Consider the following 13768-nt stretch of genomic DNA (forward strand, 5'->3'; position numbering starts at 1 on the left):
CTATTTCTCATATATCTCAAGGAAAAATTAGTGTTCACTGATATTTTTAATGGTGGGTTTCATATCATGGTCTTGTAGTCAAAGAAAAAGGTTACTATCATGCTTCAATAAAAAAGCAATAAGTAAAGTAATCTTATAGTATTAATGCTATTTAGAAAAGTCTTTAAATACTATGTTGTGTTTTTAAAATAAAAGCTAGACGTGAAGCAAAAATTAATTATTGTGAAATGTGCTTTTGAATGTTGCATTAAGGATTGCTAGTTTTGCATTTTATTCCTGGAATGATTTTTCCTAGATGTATGCAATTTTGAGCTTAGTGCTAGCAAAACTGGTTTGATGTGTGTTTGCCAGCTTTCATATCACTATAGTATGGGTAGATGCATTATTCATCTGTTTCTTGGAGTCTGATATCATAGTTTCGCTCCAAGTTCATAAATTACATAAATAGCCCTTAAAATTCTGCATGATTTATAATTATTTCACGGGATAAAATGAGGAAAAACAGAAATTGCTGGAATGCTTTAGGAAATATTCATAATGGTTAGCCTGGTTTCATAGTGAAAGAAAACTGATCCATAGAATAATCTCATTATTGGTAATGGGGAGCAGGGGCAGTGGAGGGTGTAAATATATTAACACCTTATGTGTTATTCTTAGAATGGTAGTTACTTTGGATTGTAAACGGAAAGAAAGCAAGTAGAGTGATAGATAAAAAATTTAAGTTAGAATGGACTTAAAATTCTATGATCTCTGGCTTTACTATTGTCCTATTAGCAAAAGGGATCACTTCTCAAACTGTTGATATAATGAAACACCTCCCCTGTCTCTCCCCAATTTTTTTTCCATAATAGATCTTACTCATCAAAAACATATATGAATAAGCAATAAAAATAGGAAGTTTGATAAGGTATGGAAACCTTTTAAAAACTTCCTAGGAGCTCTCTCTTTTTTCATTTTAATGTTATACTTTATTATAATAAGTTACCGTACACCCAGCTTAGAAAAGATAATTTCTACTTAAAGAATGTGGAATTTGAGAAGAGAATAGAGAGAATGTTGTTGTTGTTGGACTGTTTTTTTATTTGGTTGTTTTTTTTTTTTTTGGTGTTTTTTTTTTGTTATTGTTTTGCTTTTTTGTTTGTTTTGGAGAAAGGATCAGGTATAGTTAAAGGGGACGAGGGTCCTTCTGTTTTCCATAGCACAGGCATATTTTTTCTGTAAAATATAATTTTAAATTAAGTAATGTAGTGGATAAATGGAGGATGTTGAGTAAATTTCAGTAGTATTTCTGTTATTGTTGTCCCAAATAGAACACCATTTAGTTAGCCATCCATAGTAAAGAATGTTATCTTAACTTCAGAGAACCAATAATGTATTGGTGCATGGTGTATCCACTTAATTATTTGATCCAAAGTAATTTAGTAAGAAATCTTCCTTTTAAGAGAAGATTTATAACAATTTTCCATCATGATGTGTGATGTTTGAAGCAAGATGCCATTTTCTAAAGCACAAAAGCAGTCATCAGAAACACCAACAAAAGCATTTGGTTGGTTTCCAGAACTTCATCAAGGCTCAAGGTTACAAATCTTAAGCAGCTTGGAAAAGTATGTTGAGTCTTTTTACTCTTCCTCCATGGGTATGTAGAATATCATGAAGTGGTTCTTGTGTAATACCAGGTAGGTCTGTCCATTTTGTTTCTAACAAATATTACATTTAAAGATGCTGGGACACAAATATACAAATGGCAGTAAAGTGGTTAATGGAACCAACCCACAAAGGTGTCCATGATCTATGTCCGACCAAGTCCATTGGCATTTATTTGACGAATCAATAAACTTTTTAGATGATATTGGTGGAGAAAATGCCATTTATCAGGGGAGAAGTTGATTTATTTTCTAAGGAAGCAACAGTATCATCTTTATGGCTTAATCATATTTGTCTTGAGTAAATCTTAATCAAACTCTATCATGGCCTTATCCTTAAGAAACAAGTACAGCAGGACCTCTTTATAACCCTGGTATTGGCAAACAAGACTAACCTGTTATAAGCAAATGAACCATGTCAAGGTTTTTACTGTATGCTCTGAACCTAATCAGAAATTGTATATCCAAGTCAATTTAATAATGAACCATGTTATCTGGGCATGATGGCGTATACGCCTGCAGTCCCTGCTATTGAGGAAGCCGAAGCTGGTATTTTGTTTGAACTCAGGAATTCTGAGCAGTAGTAGGACTAAAGTTGATCAGGTGTCTTAGTCTAAGTCCTTTACCTATAGGGTGAGTTCCTGGGAGTGAGACTACCAGGCTGCCTATGGAGGGACAAACAGGCTCAGTTTAGAAATAGAAGAGGTGAAAAAGTCCACACTGATCTGGATTTATTTGGATTGGGTCTGTGAGTGGTCACTAAATTTCCAGCCTGGAGTAGTTTATAATAGCAATAACAATAACAACAACAACAACCATGTTATAAGGGGGTTCCTTTGTATTTGACTTTTCTTAAATTGATTTTTGTGCGATTCTATTCTTCATGTAATACTTTTTATTTCTCTTCATTCTTTCATTTCCCCAGATTGTTAATTTTGTTATTATTTATTTTATGTATTGCATAATGATATAAGCAGTTTTGTTTATTAATCTTTAACTTGGAAAACTAAGAGGAAGAGAGGTAAACATTACATGTCTATTTCAATTTCAGGTCAAATGGACTCTCCCATTCCTGGAGTGAAAGGATTCCAGATACAAAACATATTTCGGACATCTGTGAAAATGGAAGACCTCGGAGTAACTCATGGCAGGGTAAGGAAAATTGAAATCCCTAAATTCCCTATTCAATTGGGTCAGATTCGATTGGGCTAGCTTCTTTCTCTCTTCCTTTTCCTTTATAAGATGATTGAAGTCAATAATCCATCAATGAAGGAGCACCATTAATCGCTTACTATGTGCTCAGCAGAGAAAAGGAAATATAATATGAGAATCCAAGCTGGTTTTACGTGGAATAAGGATATAACTCTCTTATTAATGATAAATGCAAGTTAGAGAACACTGCATAACTAGAAATTGCTGTTGGCTGCTTTGAATTGCATATTTGATTAATAAAAATGGTCTTCTGAATTAGAAACTCTTGCAAATAGATTTAAAATAATATTTTAACATGCATAATTACCTTAATCTTTGATCTCCAACTCATCTTTTTCAGGTAATCTAGGAGGCAACAGAAAGAAAGTCAGAGGCAAAAGATTTAGACCACGATCTAATTCAACTGAGTAAGTCTGACTCTCTAATGAAAAAAGAGGCTTCCTTGTGACTTGTTCTAAAGAAAATGAGTTGATCATTTTCAAGTTAATTGGTCAGCTGGTCAAAGAAGTAGAAATCAATGCTTTGGCATAATCTGTTTTATTCTTACATTTTAACTCTCTTTTTGCCCTTGGAAAATTAACCATAACTTTTCTTTTTTACATAGGCATCTTCGCAACTGTGCCCATAGCAATACTCAATGACAGTAAGGGTCTCTACCCTTGTTGCAGGCTTAATTCTGCAGTAATTTTCCTTTGTGGTGTCTTGGTTCAGTGTTTGAAGGGAATGCTGCTAACTTTCCTTTTTTTCTTTTCATCACACTGGGTTCAACCATTCCAGAGAGATCACTCTCTTTTTCTCCCCTAATACTCATTCCCACCTTGAAAGCATTAGGAAAAGAGTCCAAATATACTTGGATGATCTCCTCCCAAATTGAAGCTGCTGCTCAGAAATTTTCATGGCTGTGAACTAAGCATTCTCTCAGACTAGTCAAAATAAAACATTGCTATCATACTTACTAAAAGAGACTTAAAAGGCTATTTATACTTTTTCTGCTCTTTAAGATGCTTTGACATTTTTGAATATAGCACTGTACATAAGATTGTATATGCAAAAAATTAAATAAGAGAGGAAGAGTTCATACTGAAATATTTTAAAATAATGTAATCACCTTGCACTTTTCTGTCTCTCTTTTTAAATATATATGTAATATATATATAGCCACACTTAATTAAATTCTTCAACAACCTTCCTGAAAGCCAACATAGCCCAAATCTGTATCTTTATATATATAATGCTTATAACCCAGGTCAATTTCCATTTCCCTTGTCCCTTATCAGAATCTTCACTTTTTACTCACTCTAGTGATAATTGTTATTCCCAGAGTCACACTTGCTACTCCATACTTTACTAATGATTTTTTTTTCGTTAGTTTTGTTTTGGGGGAAAAAAGCCTGAATATCAAGTATTTTGTTCACTGCTTGCTAGAAACTTATATCAGCATTTGCATCATATACCCTACCTTTTTTAGTCCAGGTATAATAACATTGCCCTGAAATTTGGATCTTCCAAGCTGAATGGTATTGTCTGTAAGTGGCTTGTCAAAGTTTATATAGAGGATTCGTTATCCACTGGGAAATAATGGGCAATTTGAGTAATTCCATTGCATGAATCAGAATGGCAATAGAAAATGACACCATTAACTCCCAAGCTCTGAGAGTTTATCTCACACACTCCCAAAGCACTTAGGTGCTTTAGGTCTTACTGTTGATAAACTCTTCTCGGAATGTTTTGTTTGGTTATTTTGCATGGGGCTACACAATATGATACCTAAGCTAAGAATTTACTTAGCTGTCTTTCATCCAGTTGCTCCCTAGAATGAAGTTGATAAAAAAAAAAAAGCAAACTTTTCTCTATTATTTTCTTTATGTACTCTTTAATTTTCCAATTGTATTTCCTATAACAAGGCTTAAACATTTCTAAAATTGGGGGTGTAAGGGTAAGGAGATGATATTGACATTAGAATAGAACCACAGGTTTGGGACCAAAGAGTTATTTAATTTTTATCAGTACTAAAGAGATAAAGTAGAGTTACTGTAACACTTTTCTAGAGTTATCACATGATTGTCTTTTGGTATAAATTTCCCAAAGACTCGTTTTTTAAAATTACCTGATACCACAAAAAACTTTTGAACAACTTTGGGAGCTCAAATATAAAAAGAGAAATTAGCAATGATGAGTCATCTTTGTAGGTGAGAAACAAGCAACTGGTAAAATTTCAAAGTTTTCACTGGTTTTCCAGAATATGGTCCTTTATTTACTTCCATTTAATAATATGTACTTACTAATGTATTTCCCTTGAGTAATATAATAATAATAATAATAATAATACCAAGCCTTTGGAAACTGACTTATTATCTCATGTACCCCTTTTGTATCTAAACAATTTCAATAAAGAGATTAAAAACCTATTTATAAGCATCCTTGCTGTACATGGATTCCACTGACACCTTAAAATAGCTTCCATTTTCCAGATTTCTTGGTTACTACACCATTTCCCTCACTTTTGATATAGTAATATCATTGAGTAACTATAGTAAGAATATAACATGTGGTGTCAGGCGGGACTTTGATCTAGTTAGGGACATCCCACAGATGTGTTTGACTTTTAGAGGGCCTCCTTTGGAAGAGTAGGATTCTGCTGAAAGCGGTAAGACAAACCAATGGAATACCCTTATCCTGAGGAGTACAACATGAAGACGTATGCTTTGCTGATTGACAGCCTGTGGTATCTTTGTTAAATCTGCATTGTTTTTCCTCAAAGCCTGTACATCTTCCTCACTGTTGTACATAATACTGACTCTTTTTTTGGCTTAGACTTTCTATTATATATTGTGTTTTTGCAGGAGGGAGCCCCAAGCATCCGAGCCTGGGCACTCCCTCGACCAGCCAACCCCAACCCAAGGCATAAGCCCAGGGGTTTCCGACCCCCCCTTGACAGGGAGTCAGGACCACAGGTCAGTTGCCATCTGCCCCTTTATTCTGGGCTGCCATTTAATTCTCCTCAAAGTCTTTTCCTTATCTGAGCTCAGTTATTTGATTTATGATGAAACCCCCTGTGACTGCTTGGAGATGCTCCTGATGCAGCCGGCGCTAGCTAAGCTCTCCCTGCCTTTCCAGCCTGAAGAATTAAAAATAAATAAATAAAAACTAAAACTCTCAAGCCTGGGTATGAGGCATTTCTGCATGTTGCGCTATGAGATCAAGTTGAGTCATATAGACTGAGTAGGTAGGTTTTAGGGCAATTTGATTTTATTTCATCAATCTAACCACCATATCTTGAGATAATTGGGATGATAATTGCAAATGCTTAATGGGCAGATCCCTAAAAGAAGCAATTGAAAGGCTCTATTCCACGGCCTTGAGTAAAGAGATTCTAACGCTCTGAAATGCTGCCCAGTTGGAAAGAGTGAAGTTGACCTCAAATGGCAAGCCTTATGGTGGATAGCCATTGTCAGGATGTTATGTCCATTGAATTTGCATTTGAAGTGCAGGGAGCAAACTGGCCTTCAGGTCCCTGAAGTTGCAGGGGGTCTGTGAGTGTCTCAGTTCGTGGTATGGCTATGTCAGTGTCTTAGCTGGTAATAGCTGCATGGGCTTCCTGTAGTATCCTCCCCTAGCCCAGAGCTTTAACTAGCACTTCATCTGTGGCTGTATTGGCTTTTTTCAACTTTTACTTTGGGTTCAGAGACTCTATTGAGAGCTTCAAGCAAGTTTTCATTTGCTCTCTCTTTCTCTCTCTCTCTGTAAAAAAAAAGGCCCATTGAAGGTGGTTGTGGCTAACAGCAAGGCTCTGTTGCAAGCTGATTCCTCACTTGGGGGACAGCGCATCATTGGCAAAAATGGTCTCAGAAGCTTTCTAAACAAATCCTTCTTTCAAAGACTGAACTATCTGATTTTCATTGGTGTGATATGTTGGGTACATCTAAAAATGAAGGGAAGCAAGAAAAGATCAAATCTAGAAAGAAAGAATAGGTTGATATGCTTAAAAAATAAAAATAACTCTAGTAATGAGGGTATAAATCAAATGCATTTATAAACAGCTGTTTGAGAACTAAATAAAGATGGCAGGAGGAGACTTTGTCATCAGAAAACCCCATTTTCGGCTCTGGCTTCTTTCCAAGGCCCTTCCGTGGCTTTGTGGGGCTGATCTCATCAATTCCCACAATGTCTCTGTGATGTGGGCAAGAGAAGAGGCTTAATCTATTTGTGTTACTGATGAGAAAACTCATCCAGATCTTGTGGCTCTTCACATGCTCCATTAGTTGCAGGTACAAAGCCCCAGGGAGATATGCATTTGGCCCTAAAGATAAAGCTCAAAAGTCAAAATCAAGCTGCTCAAGATTGGAATCTTTTCTCCCTAAAGTTTTCTCTTTTGGGGGGTAGTGGCCCCTTCAGACATACATTCAGTGCCTCTCTCAGAAAGGAAATGAGATGAGCCATTTACGATATCCTTGGACCCCAGATACCCAACTTGAGATAGTTATGTGGAGAGTGACTCTCATGGGCCATTTTTAAATTGAAATCTGAGTCGCTGTATGCTAGAGTGCACATATTTGGGAAAGGATGTACCTTGCAGACATAGCTAAACACCAAGAACCAGTCTCAATACCCTGACAGGACAACTATAATGCTAATGGCTCTAGAAGCCAAGGACTTGACTTCTCTTTGTTTCCCAAGCATAATCTCTTAGAGACTGCCCATCTAGCACTGTTTTTGGATGGAGAGAAAGATAGAACAAGGTATGAGAGGTCTTTCCTTCATCTGAGAGAAGGCAGACTCATGGTACTGTACTGAAAAATGACTGCATTTGGAGCCAGAGAACTTGAATTCATATTCCAGATTTGTCCCTTGTTATCATATTACCTGAGCAGATCATTTCTCCTCTTTCTAGACATTAGTTTTCTCACCTGTAAAATGAATTAGCTGCTTTAGATCAGGAGTTCTTAACCTTTTTTGAGTCATAGGCATCTTTGGCAGTGGGAAAGCCTTAGAGCCTCTTCTTAGAATACTATTTTAAAGTACATACAATAGAATGAATAAGGTGACAAAGGAAATCAATTATGTTGAAATAGTTATCCAAAAAAATCTTTTGTTTTAAATCAAATTCACATATCACAGGTTAAGAACTCCTGGGCTAGCTGACCACTAAGGTCTCTTTGCCAGCTCTAAATTTATGGTTCTAGTCAGGCTTTTTTCCTTTTCTTAATGGTATTCTTACAATTTTCTCTTTCCCATATAGCAGATTTCATTTGTTACACTCTGAATAGCCAGAGCCATTTAACAGGAAATGATTAGAATAAAATCATTCGGGGATGAGACTATGAAGGGCCACTAGTAGTATCTAGAAAAGAATTTCTAAATCCCTTAGGGAGCCCACAGGAAACTGTTCTCCAGAAATATGACTACACTCCAGAGTGATTGCCTCGAGCCTTGTTGTAGCTGAGATTCCCCCCCTCCCATGCCCTTGTACAGATGGCCTCCTCCCCATCCACCTCATCCCCATCCACCACCCACCATCCACCCTGGTTTGTTTGCATTTGAAGGGGGAAAACATCCTTGCTAAGCTTGTCCCATGTGTTCTCAGATTTTTCTATCTTGTTCTTCTGCTTTCTCTGTTCCTTCCATTGCTTTCTGCAGGTATTTAAACCCATGGTTCAAAAGAGAATATAATGTAGCTAAGTGGGTAGAAGATGTGAATAAAAACTCTGAAGGACCATACTTTAGGTATTTGGTGAATTAATTCTATATTCTTTTCAAAGTTTACTAGTTCCATACCCCTTCTCCCTTCCCACCCCACCTCACCTCCAGCACTTAAAAATACTGGGGTAGGGCTGGACTCTCTATCTTGTGTCTCTCAATACAAGTCCCTATATGTGGAAAGGATTCCTGTTCATTTGCTGGTTTGGGGGTTCTGTTTAATTTTTTGTTGTTGTTTGTTGTCGGCTTTCCATGCAATTCTCATTCTTTTCTGAATGTTTCAAATAAAACCATTTGAAAGGGGTGTCATTAGTGCATGCCCTCTCCCTCTACCATCTCTCTAGCTTTTTAGTAGCTTCCTTTTCATTTTATGCTAACTAGTGTCTTACAGGCATGAGACATACCTTCCACTAATAAACATTAACCCAACCCAAATTTAATTTATCTAATCAAGTGACTCCATAAAGCATTCTTCCTGCCCCTTGCCTCAACTAGAGAGGGCATCCTAAATTTGAGTAAAAAAAAGAAGACAGAAGGCCGTGGAATTTTACCTCTTTTAAACAATGTATTGGATTTTTTTTTTTTTTACTATGACCATGAAGCTCATTGAAAGCATGATGGCTACATGTGAAAATGTGTAGGATGGTCTTGAGTATATTTTGGCTAGAATGATTATTAGGTGTTGACCAACAGTTACACTGAGAATATATTTTCCAATCATTTTTTTCCATGGATTATCAATAATATAAAGTCTTCAACATTATTATTAATTATTATTGGTATACTTGATCTGGACCTGAGATTTCATCAGCATCCCAATGTGGAAATCCCCTTCTTCTAAAGGCTGAAGACTTCATGGTCTCAATCAAGTTGTTCAGGATGTGGAGCTTTCAGGTGGCTTACTCATGGCCACACAGAGATAGTAATATATCAGTTATAGAACTGGAATCCAGGTCTTCTTGAATCCAAGAGTTAGCCCTGGCTAGAATAGATGTCACACTGGTTCTAACACAGTCTTCCTTCCAATAAGAAATTTAGCTCTTCACAAACTTTCTGGGTACTTGAACTTCCTTTGTGGAGACCACTTCAAGTGGAAACCAAAAGCTTCAAGAAAACCAATGTTCTTAAGTTACACAAATAGGAACTGTGATTCTTACATTGCAGAAGCTACCCAGTGTCCTGTTTAGATCATGTGACTGGATTCTGCTTTGCAGCAGCTCTGAATTGTGTTTCTAGTATTTAGTTGTCAAGAACCACCATTCATCCTTATATTTTCCTATCGACTGGTCCTCATTTTTAACTTTGGTAATACTGAAGGCAAAGAAAGCTATCACTGGAGGAAAAAATGGTTCTTTAAATACCTTCTCTTTTCAGATTAGCTTATAAGAACACTTTCAGGTAAATGACTAGAGTTGGTATTTATTGAACAAGATTTTTAAAACAATCAAAATTTTAAAAGAGAGAGAGAGAGAGAGAGAGAGAGAGAGAGAAAGCGCACCCAGCACCCAGAGAGGTGGACTTTCTCTTCCAGGGTACCATTTAGAATAATCTTGCAAATAGTTTGAGAAAATGATTAGGCCTACCTGCATTTTAGCTTGACTCATGACATTTGCATATACCCCACTCATGGCATAACCCCTTGCCTGACTCCACAGAGATACCCTTCACTCACTCACATGTATCCCACCACCTCCTTCACCACGGACATATCCTACCTTCCCACACTGGACCCTCCTACACACACATTCTGATATTTAAACATCCCACCCTCACCTACAGCTCCCAAGATGGCCAAAGTCAACAAGACAGGTAAGATCATTTTTTTATGTTTTCTTTAAATTTTGTTCACCCTTAGCCCTATATTCCTAAGGCTTATGGGCAGATTCTAGTTTGTTTCACCCACCCCACCATCATTCCCTCAAAACTTGTTTGGTCCTAGGCTGATGGACAAATGGCCATTTTTTTTTTTTTAGCAAATGAATTTAGCACCTATTAATAATAATGAACAAAATGGTACCCTGGAAGAGGCAATTCCTGTCCACAAGGTCAGCTGAGTAGTTTATACTGCTCCCAGAGAGTAATTCATAGTCTTTGGGATCAGGTCTCAAGTCTTCATCTGCCCAGAAGCTGCATGGATGCACGAAGTATGGATGGGGAAATGCCTCAGTATCCCAATTGCACGTGTAAAGCTGCCTGGGCAGTATGAGAGGGTGTCTGGTGTGCCCGCTGACAAGGTGGCCGCTTTGTCCTACTTGATTGGCCTAAGAAATAGGCTCCTGCAATGACGGGTGAAATTGAGGTTTGGTACAACATTGAAAAGCCATGTCTTGGTCACAAGCCATTGTTGATGATAGCTTAATAAAAGGCTACAGCCCAGGGTTGTTCTACTTTGAGATAACCAGGGGGAACCTTGCTGCAGCTCTTGGGGATCAGCCAATTTGATAGCTCTGTGGTGTTGATGAGTCAGTGAACTGTCCTAGAAGCTTAAAATTAAATTTTAAAAAGTCTTAGGACAGCAGGAATCATTCTTGCTTTCCCTCTGGTTCAAAGCTCTTGGGTGTTCCCCCAATTCCTTGGCTCATGCTTATGGCAACCTTGTGCTTAAGCCAGCTCTGCTTTTCTTGCCTTTTGAGATTTCAAGGCTACATCTCTTAACAAAATAACCTCAAAGAGTAAAGAGTACATTGTAATTCTTGTACATATGATTCCTGACTTCCAGAGCAAAATATAGTGGTGATTTCTCCGACTGTTACAGACATACATGACAGAAAATTCAGTACCTAAGATGGAATTGGTTGAATGATCAATTAGAAAAAGAAATCATTCATTAGTAGTTCAGTGGAAGTTGGAATGAAGTTTCTAGCAAAGAGGCTCACGATAGAACTCTATTTGACGCCAATCCTGTGCTGTTTGATATCATTATCAATAGTTTGTACGAGTAGAATTCTTGTCCAACTTACAGATAATACAAAGCTAGGAACCAGAGTGTCAAGATCCAAAAATATCTTGACTATAAAACACTGAACTGAATCCAATAAGGTGAAATTGAAGAGGGACAAATGGAGAGTTTTACACTTGATGTCAATGAAATTCACAAATCAAGAAAAAGATGGAAGAAGCATGAAATAATTCCTCTCAACTATGGAATAATTTAGGAATTGTACAGGATTACAAACTCAATATGAAGCAATTGTTGTACGGCAACCAAAAAGGAAAATATAATCTTAGGTTGCATTATAAGAGTCACTGTGTCTACAAATAGAGAGAAAATGTTCCTATTGTCCTGGGTCATTTCTTATCAATTTTCAGCACTACATTTAAAGACTGATAAGCTGGAGAGTATCCAGAGGAAGGCAATCATAATGGTGAAAGAAATGTAGAGTGTGCCATATGGAATTTGGTTGAAAGAATTAAGGCAATTTAGCCAGGAGAAGAGAAGGTGTTGGTCTTCATATGAAATAGCTATATGGTAAAGTAGAGAGAGCACTGAGTCTAGAATTAGAAGGTTTCATCTTCCTGTATTCAAATATAGCCTCAGACACTTACCAGCTGTGTGACTCTGAGTAAGTCATTTAAACCTACATGCCTCAGTTTCATCATCTGTAAAATGAGCAGGAGAAGAAAATGACAAACCACATTATTATCTTTGCCAAGAAAACCCCAAATAGAGTCACAAAGAGATGACTGATAAATGATTCTTCAGTCGCCCTCTTCCCATATTTGAAGGGCTGTATGGAAGAAATTTGTTGAGTATTTTTTGGGTCTGATTGGACCTGTGATTTCATAAGAATTATGGGGGAAAGTTGCAAAATAATAATCTCAGGCTCAATTCAAGGAAAGGTTTTCCTAAAAATTGGAACTATATCAAGAGGAAATAGGATTCTCTGAAAGATAACGAGTGCCCTTTCACTGAAAATCTTTAAAACAAAGGGTAGGTAGGTCATTCATCAAGGATATTTGTTTTGTGTTGTGATATGTCATATGGCTTCTGACATTCCTCTTAACTCAGAGATTATGAGATTCTAAATTGTCTGGTTCTGATCCAGTCTAGGAAGATTAATGTGATCTGAGCTAACTCTAGTTCAGTGATGGTAGCAGAGGAGGTAGTAGTAGCGGTGGTGGTAGTGGGAAACTTCTCTAAAAGGATTCAACCTTAGGCATTTTAGTGTAACCCAAATTCATACTCTATCAAAAACAAGACAAGGACACTCCAGGTGGGCTCTGAGTCTCTTTTGGTATGACCTTAGGGCAGACAGTACTGAAAATCTGGAGATGTGGGGAGCTCTTAAGTGGTCTTACATTTCTAGGTCTAGTATAGCACTGTGTCCCAATTTTTTCATATATAAAATAGAGATGATGAAATAAATGTAAACTCTGTTTCCCTCATAGGAGTATTGTTATGATCAAATGAGATTATAGCCCCAGAAATGCTTTGGGAAAGTTTAAGAACTATATGAATGGCATCATTATTATTCCTAATGCTGTCATGGTATTATTTGTCTCCCTTCTCCACTCCATATTACAACTGATAACAATGAAGAGAGGCAGTATTTGGAGCGACTAGAGAGCCAGCTTTGGAGTTAGAAGGCCTGTCTCAGATAGGAACCAACTTTGTGACTGAGCTAGTTACTTAATTTAGAGTTCCAGGAAATCTTGGAAGTTCAGAATTTATCTAATATTTAGTATCTAGGACTATAAAAATATCAAAGGAATGACTCATTGGCATTAGGGGAAGGGTGTTTCCATGCTTGGAGTTCCTGATATTAATGAAATCATGAGTCTGATATCTTTCTATTAAAGTTTAAAAGGAGGGGTAGCTGCTGCTGCTGCTATTTTAATTATAGTTGACTTGGATCTTTAAAATTTTTAGTTCCTAAGTGATAGAATCCGATACTCTCAGTGTTGGAAAGGATGATTTAGCTTCAGGTTAAGCATTGAGCTAAATTTATTGCCATATCTCTCATGGGATAGAGATCAAAGAAATAAAAATAATCAATCAACAAACTTTTAAGTGCCTACTATGTGCCAAATACTGCAATGGGTGCTGAAGAATCAGAAATTGGCATTTGGTGTTTCTGACAATCTTATTCAAAATAATCTACATGTTGATGAATGGAAGACAATTAAATCCTGTGGTCATTTGTGAATTCTTCAGGACAGTGATTTGTGTGAGCAATTTGTATGACAATCATGTCTTTATTTAAAGAGTTTGGAGC

General features: G+C 37.0%; 1 protein-coding gene across 18 annotated transcripts in view; it reads left to right on the top strand.

The window, feature by feature from the left end:
- Positions 1-13768, top strand: part of ADAM22 (ADAM metallopeptidase domain 22) — a 254828-nt gene that overhangs the window by 234048 nt on the left and 7012 nt on the right. For 4 of the 18 annotated variants that reach the window (XM_031939952.1, XM_031939953.1, XM_031939956.1 and 1 more), the window contains 5 exons: positions 2695-2795; positions 3196-3262; positions 5699-5809; positions 8493-8579; positions 10332-10361. In XM_031939952.1, the coding sequence (XP_031795812.1) occupies positions 2695-2795; positions 3196-3262; positions 5699-5809; positions 8493-8579; positions 10332-10361 (396 nt within the window). Of the gene's footprint in view, positions 1-2694; positions 2796-3195; positions 3267-3459; positions 3933-5698; positions 5810-8492; positions 8580-10331; positions 10362-13768 lie in introns of those variants that run through there. The other 14 variants (XM_031939963.1, XM_031939964.1, XM_031939968.1 and 11 more) reach the window with 9 other exon arrangements.

Source organism: Sarcophilus harrisii, chromosome 5 (assembly GCF_902635505.1).
Source record: "Sarcophilus harrisii chromosome 5, mSarHar1.11, whole genome shotgun sequence".
NCBI classification, from domain to species: Eukaryota; Metazoa; Chordata; class Mammalia; order Dasyuromorphia; family Dasyuridae; genus Sarcophilus; species Sarcophilus harrisii.